At 35.1% G+C, this 21238-nt stretch overlaps 1 protein-coding gene across 6 annotated transcripts; it reads left to right on the top strand.

Moving 5' to 3' along the window:
• The first annotated feature begins 400 nt into the window (after positions 1–400).
• Positions 401–20511, top strand: plekha2 (pleckstrin homology domain containing A2). Of its 6 annotated transcripts, none has more exons than XM_073908959.1 (12): positions 401–527; positions 3195–3359; positions 3483–3539; positions 3623–3671; positions 3750–3847; positions 9646–9777; positions 9869–9985; positions 12171–12239; positions 12329–12399; positions 16025–16088; positions 16706–16783; positions 18807–20511. In XM_073908959.1, exons 1-12 carry the CDS (start codon positions 489–491, stop codon positions 19104–19106), a joined length of 1239 nt encoding a protein of 412 aa, XP_073765060.1. In that variant the 5' UTR covers positions 401–488; the 3' UTR covers positions 19107–20511. The 6 variants fall into 6 exon arrangements, with proteins under 6 accessions (XP_073765060.1, XP_073765061.1, XP_005166784.1 ...); XM_073908960.1 differs by having other exon boundaries at positions 486–527; positions 3205–3359; XM_005166727.6 differs by lacking the exon at positions 401–527 and adding an exon at positions 779–938.
• The last annotated feature ends 727 nt before the right edge of the window (positions 20512–21238 follow it).

Genomic DNA, 21238 nt, shown 5'->3' with positions numbered 1-21238 from the left:
AAGTAGTCAATGAGTTTAGTTATCTGTAGCTCAAACTAAAAAGTACATTTTAGAAGCATTATCTTTCTGACAAGAGGTGGAGGTAGGGCTGATGTATAATGAAAGAACATTTTAAAATTCTGTTGACTAAATTGCAACTACATAAAAATCAATTCTCACTATTAGTATTAGTAGACTGCTTAATATCTGCTAATACAGCGCCTTCAACACATTTAACTAAGAAACTTTGCAAGTACATGTCAACTTACACTAACCCCAATTTACTGGTCTTCATATAATCTAATAAGAATTAATTAGCTGGCCTGCAGATGCAATGTTACTTAAATTAACTACAAAATGCGTTAAAGGGACCGTCAAAATAAAGTGAAACCTGTATTTTCAAACCTCCTGAGGTAAATCTGAGGTAACTTTGAAGTAAAATACAATTAAGGCTTTACTTTTTGTGGTACTAATCTTTTAAAACATTTTAACGTTACAAACTCATCTCCATGGAGGCGCTGGAGAGGAACTGTTGCTACGATAAGCAGGTCAGATGATCTGCGCTCTGACTGAACTGTAATCTAATTTAACGTCTTCTGAAACGTTTGAAAACCTCTCATATTTACGCAAATTAATAGTAAAAACGTACTTATATAACTGTAGGCTAACTTATTTCACCCGCTCTGTCAAACAGTCGCCCATATTGCGTCGTGTGTGTGACACGGCATCTGGGTTCCGCTTTCCGCGTGTAAAAAAATAAAGATCCACTACCGGATGCGTTTAGTTTTGGTTTTAACTTAACTTGCTGTCAACCCGGAAAAGGGCAGCGCACGAAACACAGAGCTCAGCTTTCCGCTCGGAGCTTTCATCCGTTTTGCCAGATAAATGAGCGCGCATTGAGTCTCTACAGTATATTGTTATGAGAGCGCGCTGAACGACACGCACACGGCGGACCGCGGGTGAGTCACGAGCCTTCGGGATTTTGGAAGTGAAGTAAGTTGATATTAGGTGTGGCAGTTTATGCGCAATACCGACTTCCTCTCCACACGCTCGCTCACATTACTCCTAATACAGTTTTTTTTTTCATGGGAGCTGGTGAAAACCTGGTCCAGGTGAACCGCACCTGAATCCACCTGTCATGAACTCCGTGAAAAACTGCTTTTATTGCATCATCAGTGTTGCGTTTACAGGATTTTCGCGCCCTTGAACGTTTTTAGTCATTAACTTTTTGTAAACTATAAGCTCAGCTTTATCGGTTTGATCTGCTAAAGTTACTGTCTACATGTAATCTCTATCAAATTAATGCTAAGTTTAATACTATCATGAAAAAATATGAAAATGAATCGCTATAAATGTGCGTATTGAGATATTAAAGACAAAACTAGCCAGATGTGATGGAATGAGTAATGATGACGTGATAATATATAACGATATTATAATATATAATAGTTGCCTGTACTTAAAATAAGTGAGTCAACATGTTGCTTTAAAACCTTTAAGTAAATGAACTGTGCATAATTTAAAATAATAAGTTAAATCAACTTAACAGTTACAAGTTACAATGGGTTTACTCAGTTATTTCAGTACTTGTCTCTTTTAAGGCAACGAGTTAACTCACTTTTTTAAAGTGAAAGGTCACTTTTTACAGTGTATACACCATTTTGTGTGCATTTCCACATGAAAAATACTCAAGTAATTTCTAGAAAATACTGTAGTGATTTTGAACTATGCTATTGTAAAGTGTATTACACTATATTATATTATTTACAGCTCTTTGTAATTGATTATTTCTTTGCTTATGAATGTTATGACACACTGTATGGAGTTAGATTTGTTTCTTTATTATTCAATCAAGAGTGTATGTATCATGAAATGCTAAAGTTACTTTCTTCATGTAATCTATCTTACATGTAATCATGTAATCTATAAAATGAATGCAAAATTTTGTGTTTTCATGCAAATCTATGAAAATGAAGCACTATAAATATGTGTATTGAGATATTAAAGACTATTAAACTATTACAAACTATAAAGACTATAAAAAACTAATGATGACGAGATTGATATAACGATATTGGTTGACTTTACTTAAAATAAGTTAGTCAACATATCCACATGAAAAAGTAATTTATAGAAAAGACTATCGTGATTTTGAACTATATTATAGTAAAGTGTATTACACTGTACATATTGTATTACTTAAAATAACTTCCCTAATTACCCTAACCTGCCTAGTTAACCTAATTAACCTGGTTAAGCCTTTAAATGTCACTTTAAGCTGTATAGAAGTGTCTTGAAAAAGATCTAGTCAAATATTATTTACTGTCATCATGGCAAAGCTAAAATAAATCTGTTATTAGAAATGAGTTATTAAAACTACTATGTTTAGAAATGTGTTGAAAATCACTCTTTTAAACAGAAAATAAGGAAAAATTCAGGGGGGCTAATAATTCTGACTTCAACTGTATCTTGCGATATAAATGCAACTTGACCAAATGACTTGAATAGATTGCAAAGAATTGACAATTTAAGATTAAAGCTGGTAAGTTTATTAATGACTGTGAGAAAATTAGTTCACACTCTATTATGACAATGAATGATTGAGAGGCGCAACCGGAAAAAAGTTTTCCCTACTTCTGGTCTTGATTGCCATATTGTGAATTAGGCCTATTTGGGATCGATTGCTGTAGGGTAGTGTATAAAATATAGGCTCATTTTTAAAATGACAAGCAAATTTCAGCACAAAAGAAAAAAGATTCAAGTAATCAATGATTTATGACTTATTGGAGAGTCAAACAGTATTCATAAACTGAAAATAAATAATCACTGCATTATAATAATAATAACAACACAACAATGTACTGTTTCATTGAGTAAATAATTATATAATGTACACTTTAAGCGACTAATGTTTATTTTATGGCCAAATGGCTTAAATTTGTTACAGGCTTTAAAAACACACGAGAATAATAAAGGTTAAAAGTTGAAATGACTCCACTATGTTGTTAACTGTAATGTCTGGTCAACTATAATCCCAATCACATTGCTGATCCCTGCGGTGTGAGTATTGCGAACTGAACTCTCATATTGCGATATCGATGCTGAATTGATATATTGTGTGAAGCCCTACTATTTCTGTATATTTTTTCAACAAAGCAAAAGAAAGTTTTATTTAAAGAACTAATGAAAGACAAACACTTGTGCTTGACATTCAGTGTTTTGCAGATCTGGGACAGGACATGCCTTACCTGGACAGACAAAATCGGACCTGTGGATTTCTGGATATTGAGGAAAATGAGAACAGCGACAGGTTTTCCCGCCGTTATTTTATCTTGGACACCGATAAGAATTATCTCCTCTGGTACATGGACAATCCTCAGGTTTGTGTCCAAATGCAGTAGAGAGTTACAAAGGATTTTCTTGTTTACCTTCACTCTAAACCTCAAATTTGCATCCTAAAAATATTTGCATACCTTTTTTTGGCCTATTTCCTTAAAAAACAGAACCTACCTGTTGGAACGGAGCATGTTGGAAGTTTACGACTCAGTTACATTTCAAAGGTTTGGTGCTGGCGTGTAACAATGACTATATACTGCATTTTTATTACTTATTTTTGCTGATTCAAATTTCCACTTGGCTGAAGGTTAATGAAGCATCACTGAAGCAGAAACCAAAGGCTGAGTTCTGCTTTGGTAAGTGATTAAATTTGGGTACCTTTTTTGTTTTCTTGTTTTTTACAGTATCATTAACCAGCCGTATTTTTCTTTCAGTAATACATGCGTTATCCAGGCGGTACTTTCTGCAGGCGAACGATGCTTTGGACTTGAAGGAGTGGGTCATTGCTGTAAACAATGCCACAAAAATTACGGTATGTTAAGCTTTTTGTGTATTCATTGATGTCATTTTTGGGATCATTCTTCATCATGTCTACTTATAAAAGTGATAAACCTGGACATTCTCCTCAAAAAAACTATCTTCCTTAGTTTGACCTGAAATGTCTGATAAAAATGCAGGCCCGTAGCCAGCCGATTGAAAGGGGTGGTTCTTTTTTTCTCAAAAAGTGGATTATTGTTCGCGTAGTTTAAAGTTACGAAAAGTTAAAAAGTTAAAGTTTTGCCTGTCGCATGGTGATTATAATAAACACACTTAATAAACATAATAATAAACACACGTTTTGGTGCAACAAAAGTATTCCCTACATTTTTGTCAAAGTGCTTACTATACAATTTTGTTGGGCAGTAGCGTCGCTATAAATTGTGCCTTTACTCAACCTTTACTAGCTTAAAGGTGCAGTAGGTAATCTGCCAAAATGCTAACCGGTTAGCATATTATATTTTCGCCTGAAGATTTGAGTGGCTGAGCAACACTTCTGTGCACATAACTCATTCAAAACAACACAATCAACATCAGCTTTGCGTGACTATAATTTTTTGTTTTAAAACAGAACAATACCTGTCTATCAGAAATACTTCAGCCATGGTGTCGTCCTTTCTCCAGCATGCAAAATTAACTCCAATATTGATTCAGGATTTGAAAAAGTTTCAATTCAGCATTTGATTTTACCGCGACTATGAAAATGTGCACATGAATGCTAATGGTGGGTGTGCGTTGGGGTTTGGCCGATAGACGATGCCATCGTCCATCTCCGATGGGCAATGGACAACACTATGCTGAGCAGGCATTGCCGATCTTCCGCCCCGCCCCAGTCGCAAACCCGCTTGCGAAAAATACACACTCAGGCCCTGTTTACACTAATACGTCTTAGTGTTAAAATGGCATTTTAGAATGAAAATGATCCACATCCACACTGTGTTTTACCTAGCAATTCTGAACAGCCCTCTGTCTGCTGAAAACGCACATCATGTGACGACACACACACACACACACACACACAGCCACACACACTGTCATGTGCTCCTCTGAGCTCGAGAGAGCAGTAAATGTTGGACAGTTTATCAAGGATGTACCGCTGAATCGCATCTCACTATAGTTGTTAAACGTGATATTTAATTAATCTTGTCTCTATCTAACGACTCTTTGGTCTTTTGAATTTATCATGTAACGTTTTACAGCATCAGTACACTGCTTCAGTCTTTCACTTTCACACTTGTACTTAGTAATTTTAGAGAAAACATCAGATACAGTTGTTTGTGCAACTTTTTTAGCGACCAACCTCTCCAAAAATTGATCAACAGGTGGTAATTTGTGTGCAACTTATCTTTATTTTTTTATGATTTGGTTATGGATAGACCATACGGGTCAGATAGTTAAAACAGTAGGCTACAAATAATTAATATGTTTTGAATTAATTCATTATATATAAATAGCTAATTCACCTTCGCCTATGACAATGATGCCATCGTCCATTGCGATGTTTCACATTAGACATCGTACGATGCCAAATTGTTCACATCGCCCAACCCTAATGTGCGTAAACTGAGAAGCCCAAATCTACATTTGTTGACAGACAGTTTGGGCTACTTATCGGAATTATGGGAGATGTCGGTCCCACAATATTTAATTGGATGTATATTTTTTAGTTTTATGCCTTACCCAGAATATAAAAATACATATAGACATGTTTAGATCATTTACTTTAATGATTAATATTGGACTGTGAAGAGACTTTCAACCAGCACAACAAAAATGCTTCTGAAGACAATCACCTACTGCACCTTTACATACATTTCTCAGTAGCGTGGCGGTAGCGTTGCTACTTTCTAAATCAAATGGCTATTCTGTAGCGAAGCTATTTTTTATTCAAGTAGCACAGTAGCGTCCACACAAGCGATTGCAGATCAATAAGTGATGGCACAGAAATTTAGGGAGCTTTGAGGCCAGTGTCTAACCGATGAAAGTAAATCCATATGATGGCAAGAATGACTATTTCTTCTTCTACCTGTTTTATGGTGGTCGACAACAAACTTTTTGGTCCATTACTGCCACCTCTCGCTCCGGTCGATGACAGCAAACACAATCTACAGAACAAACCATTGTTATACAATATCTTGCCTAATTATCCTAACCTGCCTAGTTAATCTAGTTAAGACTTTTAATGTCACTTTAAGTTGTATAGAAGTGTCTTAAAAATATCTAGTCAAATATTATTTACTGTCATCATGGCAAAGATAAAATAAATCAGTTATTAGAAATGAGTTATTAAAACTATTATGTTTAGAAATGTGTTAAACAAATCTTCTCTCCGTTAAACAGAAATTGGGGAAAAAATTAACAGGGGCTAATAATTCAGGGGGGCTAATAAATTTGACTTCAACTATATATGCCGATGACATTGTTATTTATACAGTTGCACAATCTAAGAATCAAGCCATAGAGATGTTACAAGACTTCTTTCGGTTACTGCAACTTTCACTGCTGAAATTGCAGTTGGTTTTAAATGCAAAAAAAAAAGTCATTTTTAATCGCACTCGTACAAAAATGGAAGTTTCACCAATCTAAACTCTATAGGGGGACTGTATTGAAAGAAGAAACAGTTATAAATATTCGGACATATAGCATGATGAATGATTGGGTTTATTATTAATATTGAAAATCTCGTAAAAAAGCTTAGACCTAAATTCTTTTTCGTATTAAGAAGTGCCTTCCTTTCGAAGCAAGAGAAAGAATTAACCAAAGCTGTTTCCTTTCAGTGTCAGATTATGGAAATGTAGTTTATGTGCATGCAAACCTGTCATTATTTGAAAAGTTAGACAGTTTCATGCTGTAATATGAGTTGTGACGAGTGCATTTTCATCTACCCATCATTGTACGTTGTTCAAAATGGTGGGTTAATTTTTCCTGTGCCAAAGGAGAAAAATGCATATGCTTCTATTCACCGCTAGGGCATTCTAGGGTAAATTGCCATCTTATATTTGTAACCTTTTATCATGTCATACTTGTAGCTATAGTACACAAAATTCTTATAAATTACATTTGAACTGTTTCTAGAGTGTGTACGAAGTTTGGTAAAACAGTATTTTTCTTCATTAGCGGAATGAACCTCAAACTTATCCAGCATATGTTTTACGCAGCGGATGCCCTTCCAGCTGCAACCCATCTCTGGGAAATCCATCGATAAATATTTTTAAAAATCTTTTGAAGCCTTATCTGGAAGAATAATGTGAATGTTTTGTGTAAATGTTAACACGTGATATTTTATGTGTCTAATTTTGTAGCTGAAACTTTTTGTGCTGCCATTTTGGCCAGGACCCCCCGGTAGAAGAGATGCATTTCTCAATGGGAAATTCCTGGTAAATTAAAGGATAAATAAAAATAATAACAATCTCTATGCTTCCATCTGCTTTTTTATGCACATTTTACACTATTTAAAACGATGCTAAATGAAAATGCGTAAATAAAGAGATGCATAAATTAAAAAAATACACATTTAAAACGTTTTATTCAATAAAATTAAAAATTTTTCTAAATTTTTCGCATCAAAATGTAATGTGATTTTGTTTTAACAGGCACACGTAGCCTATTTATACTGCGTGTTACGACTTTCAAGTTTGGCTCTAAGGTTTAAAAGAGGTAACTTTTAATGTGATTTACATTTGTGATGAGTTGGTGGCAAAATAGCAAAACAACAACCAAAATACTGCAAAAATAAGTGTATTTATTTACAAAAGTGAAAAGAAGTCAAACAGTAAAAATATCATGTACAAGATCTCACAAAAGAAAATAAATCAATCAATGTATATTATGGATGGGGGAAGCGAGAATTAAGTGGTGCCAAAATAATGAAAGCAATATAACAAAAACCCCAAATCTAGCTGAAATTAATCTCTAAACTATCTAATAGAAAATCAACGAACAAAACATCTTCAGCGTTTTTACTCTATAACTAAAACTACTCTTTTATTTAAAAATACTGAGAAAACTTACAGCGGGTGGCGCACACTTCTAAACTAGTGTGTTTTAGACAGGAGTTATCTGCGTGATGCGAGGTGTATTGTCATGTGACATCTAAACTCAAATCCCAAGCCAGTGCTGACACCAGTGATCAGGGAATTGTCACATACACACATAAAAGACAGTAACAGTGATCAACACAAGAACAAGACCAAAATCACAACTCTAAATTCACATCAACATCATAGCACATAGCGCAGTAGGTAGTGCTGTCGCCTCACAGCAAGAAGGCCGCTGATTCGAGGCCTGGCTCGGCTCAGTTGGCGTTTCTGTGTGGAGTTTGCATGTTCTCCCTGCGTTCGCGTGGGTTTCCTCCGGGTGCTCCGGTTTCCCCCACATTCCAAAGACATGTGGTACAGGTGAATTGGGTAGGCTAAATTGTCCGTAGTGTATGAGTGTGTGTATGAATGAGTGTGTGGATGTTTCTCAAAGATGGGTTGCGGCTGTAAGGGCTTCCGCTGCGTAAAAATGTGCTGGATAAGTTGGCGGTTCATTCCGCTGTGGCAACCCCAGATTAATAAAGGGTACTAAGCCGACAAGAAAATGAATGAATGAATCATAGCACATAACAACAAGCCAAAGCACACACAAAAAGCAAGCAGAGACAATGCAAGCAAGGAAGAGCAGAGCAGAACAAGCTTACCCGCTCTCGTCCCTTTAAACTTTGAGCTCCTATCCTGATTGGTAGCTTTGTAAATGCTCTTTCATCCATTTTATGCGATATTCCAGTTTTGCACATAATTTGCACATTTAATTAGCATCTTTACATGGAAACATAGCTAATGGTATGTTTAATGCAAAGTCTTCCTTTGTAGAGTGGTTTGGCCAGTTTGATTTGAATAAACTAATAAAGCTTCATCCATATACAGTTGAAGTCAGAATTATTAACCCTCCTGAATTATTAGCCCCTTGTATTTATTTATTTTTTTTCTCAATTTTTGTTTAACGGAATGAAGATTTTTTTTTTGTAACACAGAATAGGATAAACTTTATTTGTCCCCGTGAGGAAATTTGTGTTGGGCAAAAAGGTGCAACAAAATTTCTCTAAACAGACAGCAAAAATAAATAAAACGATACAATTAAGAACAAACAGTTAAGACCGTATATAAGTATAAATATATAAAACACAGTACCCAGTCAGGTGCTAACGTACTACAGGAACAGCGTTATTGGTTGAGTTCAAACTAGGAGCAAACGAAAGCTTCAGTTTATTCACATTGGCATTCTCAGTCTTTTTCCTGATGGTAACAGCTGATATTCACTGAAAAGAGGATGTTTGGAATTAGCTCTAATACGTATTGCTCTTCTCGTAACCGCCTGTTCATATAGAGTCTGTATCGACTCGTATTGTTTTATTCCTATAATTTTCATGGCTGTTTTTTGGATATGAACCAATTTATTTTTCAGTTGAACAGACAGGTTTCCAAACCAGACTGTGATTTGATAGGCAAGTCATTGTAAAATCATGGTTTATTCTGTAGACACTCGAAAAAATGTTGCTAATAATAATAATAATAATAAGGGGGCTGATAATATTAACCTTAAAATGTTTTTTAAAAAATTTAAAAACTGCTTTTATTCTAGCCAAAATAAAACAAATAAGACTTTCTCCAGAAGACAAAAATGTTATAGGAAATACTGTAAAAATGCCTTGCTCTGTTAAACATCATTTGGGAAATATTTGAAAAATGAAAAAAAATTTACAGGAGGGCGCATGATTTTGACTTCAACTGTATGTCAATATCTTTTTCCAAGGTTCCAAAAGCATCGCCGGTGTGTCAAAGCTCTGATGTCACAAATGTGTCAAACCCAAGTCAGTCGGCTCCTCGACAGGCCTACACCACTGCGATTGTCGGCGGTGTGGTTGTGCAAACACCAGTCCAGCAGGTGAATGATTTCTATGTGCAGGCCTACTTTATTCACGTTTTTGATTTAGTTATGGAAAAGTATAAACCAAAAAATTTGTTACCATACTCAGAACGACTCTGAAGATGTCTTCATGGCTGATCCAGGGGCTCACGTCCCTTTGAGAAGATGCCAGAGTGCACGTCCAAATGCCTTGAGGTCTGGCTACTGTGTCAAGCAAGGCAATGTGGTGAGGCCAATGTGTTGTTAATTCATATTTGCATTGTTTCTGATACAATACAATTATGTCACCTTGAATTTTTATGGTTCTATCTTTCCTGTTTATTTATATAGCACTTTTACAACGTAGATTGTGTCAAAGCAGCTTAACACACTTTTAGTAAAATCCAGATTTTAGAGTTGAAGTTCAGTTCAGTTTAGTTTAGTTTAGTTTAGTTTAGTTTAGTTTAGTTTAGTTGAGTGGGGTTAAGTGAACAATGAAAAACAAATCCATCAATGCGCAGCTCCACAAGTCCCGATTTGAGCAAGCCAGTGGTGACAGTGGTGAGGAAAAACCTTCATCAATTGACTAAGTGAAGGGAAAAAAACTTAAGAGAAACCAGGCTTTGTTGGGCACGACCGTTATTCATCTGGCCAAACTTCCTGTGTGGAGCTGCAGTCTAGGCGGCAGAGACTGGAGAAGCTGGACATCCATCATGAAGAGCTGCAGGTGTGAGTAGGACTCCGGCGGATGTTCAGACTGGCACACAGGATCAATGCAGGGACTCTTCTGTCACTGTGTTCTTTCAGAAATCAGTCTCATTCCTCCAGTACCACCACAGAATCAGCTCAGGATACGGCCTGGTCCAGGATGATACCTTGCCATCATTTCTCCACAGGTCTTGGATCGCTTCAGGGGTGCTGCATAATCTCAGGGGGCCGCAGATTGAGTATCCCCAGGTGAAAATAGAGAATAAAGAAAATAACTAGCATTGCTGCTGTTCAGTGTGTATTTAAATGAGATGCAAAAAAGGAGTTATAAATGAAATTAGCAGTTATATAAGCAAACATGTAAAGCAAATGGGGGTTTTTAACAAAATGTCTGGTGCATTAAGACAGGAGAAGTGTGTCCTACAGGTGGTTGTCAATCCAGCTCACCTGCGTGGAGCACATCTCTAACGTTAAAATCGAGTTGTGTATTCTTATTCTGTGAATTCTTTTATTTACATGACATTATATATATATATATATATATATATATATATATATATATATATATATATATATATATATATATATATATATGTAAGTTTTATTATCAGGGTAATCTCAGAGCCCTAGATGACTAATTAAAGTCCATGTTTGAATTTGTGTCACTATCAGACTATTAGAGTAAAATAAAAGAATGCATTATCACTTAAGAAGGTGAACCAAAATATACAGCACACATCTCTATGGAGGTTATCTGTTTTTAAATGCAGGGCTCAAAAATAGTCACCCGCTTGAAAAAATTTGTCTGTCAGCAAGAAGATTTTTTTTTACACAGAGTGATATGAAATGTAATTTAAAATAATATATAAATAATCATTTGAATATACTTATGATTTATTATTTTTTCAATAATAATATTATATGATTCAATATTTAATAATTATATTTCAATAATAATGACTTTGCTGGAGCATGTCTGGGGCCTTAAAATGTATTATATTTTGTGGTAAATTAAGTCTTAAAGGCTATATAGTACAGTGTTTCTTATCCACATTCCTGGAGGACCACCAGCTCTGCACATTTTTCATGTCTCCTTGAAACACACCTCATTAGCATAATTCAGTTAATGAGCTGAATCATCAGCTCATTAACAGTAACAGAAGGACTTTAATGGGTGTGACCGACAAAACATGCAGTGCTGGTGGTTCTCCAGGAATGTGGTTGAAAAACACTGATATAGTCAACAATGTAATTGACAGGCTCTTATCAACAATACATTCTTACAACATGTTAGCCTGTTATTCCAGAAATACTGGATAAAATATATTGCACTGCCTTTATTGCTTAAATTACACACAAGAAAGCAGCTTTTTATTCCCATAATCAGATATATTTATATTCCAACATAAATAAACTTTGTATTTCTTATGAAATTCTTTATTTAATGTTTTGTGAGACTTAATTGCACTTAAGCATTAGGGGATATTTTAAGTTATGTTTGCATTTGACCTGTTCCAAAAATCCACATTCACAAGTTTGAAAGGATTTTGATGTTATACATTAAAAATACATGTATTGTCTGTTTCATTTTTATGCATGAAAGCCATATCATAATATGCTTAGCATGCAGATAGAAACATATAATTTCAAGGTGGCAAAAATTGCATAATCCACAATTGAATCCCCATTGCTCATTTAAACGTACTAATAACATTTTCTTTCAGAGGAAAAGCTGGAAGAGGAGATTTTTTATTTTGGATGACCAAACTGTGAGCTACTACAAATCTGAAATGGTGAGATGCTGGAAAGGTGAATTCTTGAACTACATGAATGTGGGTTATATTGATATCATGAAGAGATTTGCAAACCTGTGTTGTTTTAGGACAAGGAACCGTTGCGCAGTATTCGATTGCGGGATGTGCTGAAAGTGAATGAATGTCTTGTGAAATCAGGGTAAGAACATTGCTTTGGTTTTTCTCTCTTTTAAATGTTTTAAATACAAACCTCAAAAAACTGAACTCATCCTATCATTATAAGGAGTAAATCTGTTAAAAACTACTTTACGTCTAGATACTTTGCGATTATTTACCTCTAGTTGAATTGCCATTTTATACTCCTATTTAAGCCGGCACTTCTCTTGGAATTCTGAAATTAAAAATGGAACAATCCACAATAAAGCTTAATTTTTATATTAAGAACAGCAAGTAAATAACTGTAATTGTAATTAAAAAAAAATTAAAAACAATGTGCTTTAATGTTTTTCTGCCATTATTTGGGGGGAAATACTACTATGCACATAGAGCACTTACACATACTGATGGATTAATCTTTAAACACACTATCTCGGTGGCTATAACGATAATGACCGATAAATGGTATTCTTAATCCTATTCATTTTGGTCCGATAGCAAAATTTGATCAATATCTTTAAACCAGTCAGTTAGGTCAATGTCTTTTAGACAGTGCATTTACTGATGGATCAATCATTACCGATATTTTAGCATTACATAGCGGTGCACAATATATCGCCATTTATATTGATATTAGCAAATAAACAATATTTTTATTCCTCATTATTGTTTCAATAACAATATTACGTCAATATTTTTAAGTCGGTGGGTTTGTGCTGGTGGATTAATCATTACTGATGGATTAACTTTACAGTAGGAATGCACAATATATTGGCAGTAATACCGAGCTATTCAAAATGAATGCTATTTTTAATCCTATCGTTGTTGGTTCTATAGCAAAATTAGGTCAATATTTTTAAGCCAGTGAGTTTATTGGTTGATCAACCATTACTGATGGATTAAAGTTATTGTAGGGATGCACAAAATATCAGCGGTTATACCAATATCGGCCGATAAATGCTTTTTAATCCTATTGTGATTGGTGTCAAAATCAGGTCAATATCTTTAAGCCAGTCACTTAGGTCAATATTTTTAGATGGTGGATTTACTGGTGGATCAACCATTACTGATGAATTAGAATTACAGTAGAGAAGCATAAATATCAGAGGTTATACCGATATCGGCCAATTAACATTATTTTTAATCCTGTTGATATTGGTTCGATAGTAACTTTAGGGCAATGTCTTTAAGCTGGTCAGTCAGTTCAATATCTTTATGATTGTGGATTTACTGGTGAATCAACTATTACCGATTGATTAGCATTACAGTAGGGATGAAAATTATATCAGAGGTTATACCGATATCGGCCAATAAACGCTATTTTTAATCCTATCATTTTTGGTTTGATAGCAAAATGAGGTCAATATATTGTCAATATATTTAAACCAGTGACTTAGGTCAGTATTTTTAGATGGTGAATTTACTGGTGGGTCAATTATTACTGAAGGATTAAAATTACAGTAGGGAAGCACAAATATCAGAGATTATCAATATCGGCCAATAAACATTATTTTTTAACCTATTGATCATGGGTAGATAGCAAAATTAAGACAATATCTTTATGATGGTCAGTTAGGTCAATATCTTTATGATTGTGGATTTACTGGTGGATGAACCATTACTGATAGATTAACGTTACAGTAGGAATGCACAATATATCGGCAGTAATACCTATATCGGCCAATGAATGCTATTTTAATCTTATCGTTATTGGTTCTACAGCAAAATTAGGTCAACATCTTTAAGCCAGTCAGTTAGATCAATATTTTTAAGATTGACGGTTTACTAATGGATCAACCATTACTGATGGATTAAGGTTTTAATAGGGATACACAAAATATTGGTGGTTATACTGATATCGGCCAATGAATACTATTTTTAATCCTATCGTAATTGGTCAGATAGCAAAATTAGGTCAATATCTTTATGCTGGTCACTTAGGTCAAAATTTGTTAGATGGTGGATTTACTTGTGGGTCAACTATTACTGGTGGATTAGAGTTACAGTAGGGAAGCATAAATATCAGAGGTTATACCGATATCGGTCAAAAAACATTATTTTTCTATCCTGCTGATATTGGTTCGATAGCAACATTAGGTCAATGTCTTTAAGCTGGTCAGTCAGGTCAATATCTTTAGATGATAAATTGACTGGTTAATCAACCATTGGTAATGGATTAACGTTACATTAGTGGTGCAGAATATATTGCCGGTTATACAGATATTGGCCAAAAAACACAATTTTTAATCCTATTGTTATTGGTCTTATAACAAAATTAGGCCAATATCTTTAAGCCGGTCAGTTACTAGGTCAGTATCTTTTAGGCTGGATTTAGTGGTGGATCAACTTTTACAGACTGATTAACATTACAGTAGGGATTCACTATACATCAGCGGTTATACCGATATCGGCCAATAAACAATATTTTAATTCCGATTATTATCAGAATAAAAACTGTATTTTTAATCAAAGAAGTAATTCATCAGTTATCAGCTTAAATATATCAACCTAATTTTGTTATCAGACTGATAATGATAATCGGTGCTATAACACAATTATGTTAAAATCATTAAGTTGATAAATTATGTATAATTTCCCCTGGTTGAATCACTTCACATGCACATATTGCACATATTGATTGTCACTTCTGTGATGTTTCAAAAACAGATGTGCACATTACAATATCTAATGCTTCTAGAAGGAAGATGTCAGCGATGTAAAAGTATTTCATTGTGAAAAAAGTCTCTGCAACAGCTAAAAACATTTGCTAAAAAGTCAGGTAATACATGGAAGCAGAAGAACTTAAGCCATTTATAAAGATTATCAGACAAAAGTCACTGCCAAACAAACTGCATTACCCACTACCAAAAAGCCAGTACAACAAACACTTCACAACATAAAGAAATTTGTCAAGGACTGTGCCAAAGCAAAAGCCATCACATGCAAAGTTATGTAAATGATTGCAACTGATGCCCAACTTTCTGCTTTGTTGAGTGTTTTGGATTTCATTATCAAATTTAAACCACCCTTTTCTGGCATTTTACTTATTAGACTTGGTTCCTTTTTGCTTTCGTTTGCTTTATTCATCAGGAAATAGGTTTTATTTATATACAGAAAGTTGGCCATAGAAATTAATATTTAATTAATAAAGTTCAGAGATCAGTTTAAACCTTTCTGAGTTTTTAAAATAAAATTTGCCTTTTGTTGTAGCAATCATCCTCAAAAAAAGGTAATATTCATATATATTGGCTTTAGACTTCCTAATATAAAGACTTATCGGTTATTATTGACATCAGCCAAAATTTCCAAATCTGTGCAACCCTATGTTACAGAAACCAAAAAATAATAATAAAAAGTAGTAAACGGCAGTAGTAGTACAAACCTTGCAAATTTTGTTTTTTAATAAATTATTTTTCCTGTATCTTAAAATTAGAGTGGAAAAGTAATAATGAGAAGTATTATCGCCATTTAATAATTAAGCATAAGTGAAAATATAATTTATTCCTGTGATGCTGAATCAGCATTATTATCATTCAGAAGTGATTCTGATGTACCAATTTGCATCTCCTGAAAGATTTGGTATTATCAGTAATAATATTAATAAGGATATAGATATACATCAGTTCTTTTTTTCCTAACTATGGTGGTATTGTCATTGTTTTTTGTAGGGATCTACTGTCTCGCGATAATCTTTTTGAAATCATCACCAGTGCCAGAACCTTCTACATCCAGGTAACTTTATTAGAGTAATCGGATTTAATAGGATTCATTTGATTTCTATCGATCCATGCATTAGCGATAAAGAGACCACAAATGATGTAGAAATGATGTAGGTGGAGCACATGATCAAGCACACATGGTTGCAGCTGTTTGTGAACGTATTTTAAGATCAACAGTTTTTTGAATGCTCTGTCACTCAAGCGCAACATAAATAACTTTATTATAATCACTTTTAGTATGCGACAGGTGTTTATGTGGCTGCTGAGGCATGTTATAAATGCAAATAGTGCTAATGAAGGTCTTTATTTCATCCATAAATGAATTTCTTAGTTGTTATTGTGACCTAAAATTTAAAATAATTAAAAGTATTAAATGGAAAAATGGAAACTTACATGTAATTCTGACACCTTTTTTCCAGTCATCAATGTGACCTTCAGCAGAAAATATTGACTATGCCTAAATGCCTAAATGCATTGAGATACTGCCACGTGATGGGCAGATTATACATTTGCAGAAATATACAATTGAACAGGTGTACCAAAGTTTAAGTGTAAAGTATGAATGAATGTGTATATATAACAGCATAATTAAAACCTGTGTGCCTATGTATGTGTGTGTGTGCTATTCAGACAGACACCCCAGAAGACATGAAGGGCTGGATCATGGACATTGCTTCAAAAATTCAAGACTTTAGAGGACCGTCTAAGGTAAATGTTTTAAAAGTGTTTATAAAAATCTAGTATCTAGCTTTTAACAAGAATTATATGGGTATGGGTGTTGGCAGGTATGTGTCAAACCCAGAGATTGACTGAATGGATTAAAAAATGGTCAATATGATTTTAGCCTTTGATTGTTGCTTTGGCTGCTCACTCACTGTAAAGGGATAGGAGGAATAGGAAAAGCCAAATTGACAATAGTGGCTTGTGTTAAACATTCCAAATCTGACAGTGACTACATTTGCATGGACATCAGTAATCTAGCTATTTGCCTTTATCTGAATAAGACTATAATATGATGACGGTGTTTACATGAGTTGCTTTTTGAATGTTCCTTTCATCATCCTGTTTTACATGTTATAGTAAATAATTTATTAACGTCATTGCATCACCATGCTATCCACGTTTCCTCCGGAGTTTTATGTAGTTTCATTTTTTAATTTGTCAACTTTAACTGCAGTTCGGCACTTTTACTTATGCACACATCATGACCTCTATGCGCTTATGTCATTTTTTACCCACACAATCAAATTCAAAACCGCCCAATCTGGCAACACTGAGCTTGTTCTGTAAACAATCGAAAAAAATATACTGCTTAGCCTCCTAGGACTTTGTGGCCAAATACTCTTAAGTGGCTTTTTAAAATACTTTGAATGTTTTTTTATTTTGTTACCGACATACAGTGTCATCTTGCAACTATTTTGCAGCATATGAAATGTCCCAAACACTATTTTTACCTGTCCAAAATAGGAAGAAATGCTGTTTTTACTCTCTGATCATCAAAGCATTTAAAAAAAAATGTCTATGTTAAATATGCATTAAAAACAGTCAGGAAATGTGTTTTATGTAAATTTGGACCACGGGTCCACATATATGGACATCATTTTTCTCTAAAAATACATCATATCAAATCAAATCACTTTTATTGTCACATCTTCAGCCGCACGTGTGCTATGATGAGTGAAAAGCTTAGGTGCTGGCTTTAGACAGTGCAAAATACAACAACATACTACAGCATACTCCCAAAAAATTGGCAGCGCTGACAGCCAAACGTACAATGAATAGATGTACACATAGCTGTAGGCAGTATTGTTTTAAATATGAATTAGTTAAAGTGCAGTGCAGTGCTAAATCTTGATGGTGTGCAGTGAGGGGTATGGAAGAGTTTGTATGGGGTGAGTTAAGTGTTCATCAGCCTGATAGTCTGAAGAAAAGAAGCTTTCCTTCAGTCGGCTGGTGCATGACCGGATGCTGCGGAACCGACTGCCTGAGGGTAGCAGAATGAAAAGTCTATGGCTTGGGTGGCTGGAGTCACTGATGATTCTCTTGGCTTTCCTCATGCACCGCCTGGTGTAGATGTCCTGGAGGGAGGGAAGCTCACCTCCTACTACGCGTCCTGCAGTTCGCACATTCCTATGTAGACCTTTGCGAGTGCTGCTGGTTCTGTTTCCATACCAGATGGAAAAGATGATACTTAGGTTTTTATTCTAATTAGGTTTCAATAAGCCCAAATCGCAAAGAGAAATAAAAAATGGATGTAAAAAAACACCTTGGGCCTTAAAAGGATAAGGTGCTAATAATATTGACCTTTAAATGGTTTTTCAAAAAATTAAAAACAGCTTTTATTCTAGCCGAAAAAAACAAATTAGACTTTCTCTGGCAGAAAAAAATATTATAGGAAATACTGTGAAAAATCCTTGCTCTGTTAAACATCATTGTAAACACATTTGGAAAAGAATTGAAAAAAGAAATCACAAGAAGGCTAAAAAATTTGACTTCACCTTAAATAATGAACAATGAAAATCTTCAACTTGCATGTTATCATTAATGATTGTAGAATCACACAATTTATCACTAACAAAAAGCATTTGTTGATGGAATCAGGAACCTTATTTAGCATTAACATTATCTAATGTGTTATTATCCTTTATAGACTGTTGAAACGCATGAAGTGACCAGGTGTGAGCAGGATCTAAATACACATTTCTCACTGTTATCTGTTCTCACTCCTCAGCCCCGCTCGTCCATGAAAGTGTTTTCTTCGCAGAGGAAGCCTCAGCTTATCAAGTCCTGCTCCACAGCAGATTCATGGCAGCCGTGGACTCCGGTGCCCAGTCAGGACAAGCACTTGAAGGAAGAAGGTCAAAGAGAGGGGCCGTACAGCTCTCTCCCCTCCCTCTCACTCGCCAGCCACATCATTCAGTCTCAACAAAGTCATCAAAGCCGACAACGGCACCATTCCCAGCCTCAGCCTGCTCCCAGCAGCACAGACTTTCCTGAAAACCTTGACAGCCTCCGCACCACTGATGTTTAGTTGATTAAAAGGAACGCTACACTTTTTTTTTTTTTTTTTTTGGAAATAGGCTCATTTTACAAGGTAAATAGTTGAGTTTTACCATTTTTAAATCTATTTAGCCGATCCAAGTCTTGACAGAAACACTTTTAGCTTAGCTTAGCATAAATCATTGAATCGGATTAGACCGTTAGCATCTCGCTCAAAATTGACCAACGAGTTTGAATCTTTTTCCTGTTTAAAGCTTGGCTCTTTTGTAGTTACATCTTGTAATTACACAGACAGAAAAAATAAAAGTTGATATAGTCTAGGCTAGACTATCTCATTACGGCGTAATAATCAAGAAACTTTGCTGCTGTATCATGGCTGCGGCAGACACAATGATATTATGCACAGCCTGAAAATAGTCCCAGTTAGGTAACCCTATACAACAGCAAAGTTCCTTTATTATCACACCAGAATAAGAGTATAGTTCCTAGCCGAGAAAATAGCTGACTTTTATTTTCCTTTGTTCTTAGCACAAGATATAACTACAGTAGATTCAAGCTTTCAATAGAAAATTATCTTTTTTTTTTTGAGTGAGATGCTAACGGTCTAATCTGATTCAATGATTTATGCTAAGCTAAGCTAAATGTGCTCCTGTCAGACCATACCTGCCCACATTTATCTCTGAAATTCTGGGAGTCCGGGGTGTGGTGGTGTGTGTTTGTCTGAATAACATGGTTGATGACTGGATTAGTAATTACTATGGCGTTAGTAACTGTACTATGGACCGGGTTTCGGGCGGCCACTGCGATTGGATACTATACCAAAGTTGGCAACTTGGGGGTGTTACAGACTGTACCAAAAAGCTGGGGACAGGATGAAATTATAGGAGTTTTCCGGGAGAAATAACAAAATGGGAGGGTGGTGGGAGATGGGTCTGAAATACAGGAGATTCCCGGGAAAAACAAGAGTGCTGCAAGGTATGTGTCAGACCCAGATTTCGACTGAATGGACTCAAAAATGGTCAAAATGAGCCTATTTCCAAAACAACATTAAGGGGAGTGTTCCTTTAATACTGCTGGCCAGCACACGAATAGTGTTATATGTAATTTTAGCCTTTGATTGTTGCTTTTGTAGTTCATTGTGATGCACTAAAGTGCTTCGGTCATTGCAAAGCTGCTCACTCACTGTAAAGGAATAGCAGGAATTGGAAAAGCCAAAATGACAGCAGTGGCTTTTGTTAAACATTCTCCTGTTAAAATCGGACAGTGACTACGTTTACTTGGACATCAGAAATCAAATTATTTGCCTTAATCTGAATAAGACAATAATATGATTAAGGTGTTTAGATGAGTTGCTTTTTAATTGTTCCTTTCATGATCCTGTTTTACATGTTATAGTAAATAATTCGATTAACGTCCTTGCCTCACCACAATATCCACATTTCCTCCGCAGTTTCATGTATTTTCTGGTGTTTCATTTTTAATTTGCTGACTGTAACTGCAGTTTGGCACTTTCACTTTCATTCAGGAACATTTCATGCATGCCCCCTGTGACAAACGAGATACTGGATGCGAGGAACTGCTGGAGGAGTGTTGTTTTAATGGAATTTGATACCGCTCGTCGCCAAATGGGGAAAAAAATCTTCGCATTTCACAATGCAGGTGTCTTTGGTCCTTCACTGACTCGGTAGGTGCAGAGAATAGTGTCAAACAGCCGAGTGTGTATATATCCTGTCGCAAAATGTGGTGTAAAGTCTTTCCTGATGGTAATAGTTTGATTGCGGTGTTTACATGTCTGAACTGCACTTCATTAATGCGACTAAAATCGTCATACTCCACACATCTTAATTTAATTTCTGTTTAGTTCCATTATGACCTTAATCGGATTAAATGAATCAAAAAACGCTGTTGACATGGTAGACTCTTAATCAGAGTATTGTCTTAATCATATAAAAATCAGATTAAAGGTGTCCATGAAAATGTACTCCTTGACAAAAAGTTCTAGAAAGAATTTTTTACAGTAATATATTTTAGATATATATATGTAATATGAAGTAGAATGATGAGGGACCTAATCATATAGGATTAATTGTTCCTTTAAGAATCTCTTTCATGTAATAATGTAAAATCAGGAAGCATTAGCAGGAAATAAAATGCATTTCATGT

This window comes from Danio rerio, chromosome 8 (assembly GCF_049306965.1).
Source record: "Danio rerio strain Tuebingen ecotype United States chromosome 8, GRCz12tu, whole genome shotgun sequence".
Taxonomy (NCBI): Eukaryota; Metazoa; Chordata; class Actinopteri; order Cypriniformes; family Danionidae; genus Danio; species Danio rerio.
This window is presented reverse-complemented; position numbering and strand designations above follow the sequence as displayed.

What these genes read in the sequence shown, in the direction of transcription:
- plekha2 (XM_073908959.1), top strand. Translation starts at nt 489, where the DNA reads ATGGAGGCGCTGGAGAGGAACTGTTGCTACGATAAGCAG. An exon ending in GACTCAGTTACATTTCAAAG is followed by an intron (nt 3,540 to 3,622) that starts GTTTGGTGCTGG and finishes ACTTGGCTGAAG; the next exon opens with GTTAATGAAGCATCACTGAA. An exon ending in ACAATGCCACAAAAATTACG is followed by an intron (nt 3,848 to 9,645) that starts GTATGTTAAGCT and finishes TCTTTTTCCAAG; the next exon opens with GTTCCAAAAGCATCGCCGGT.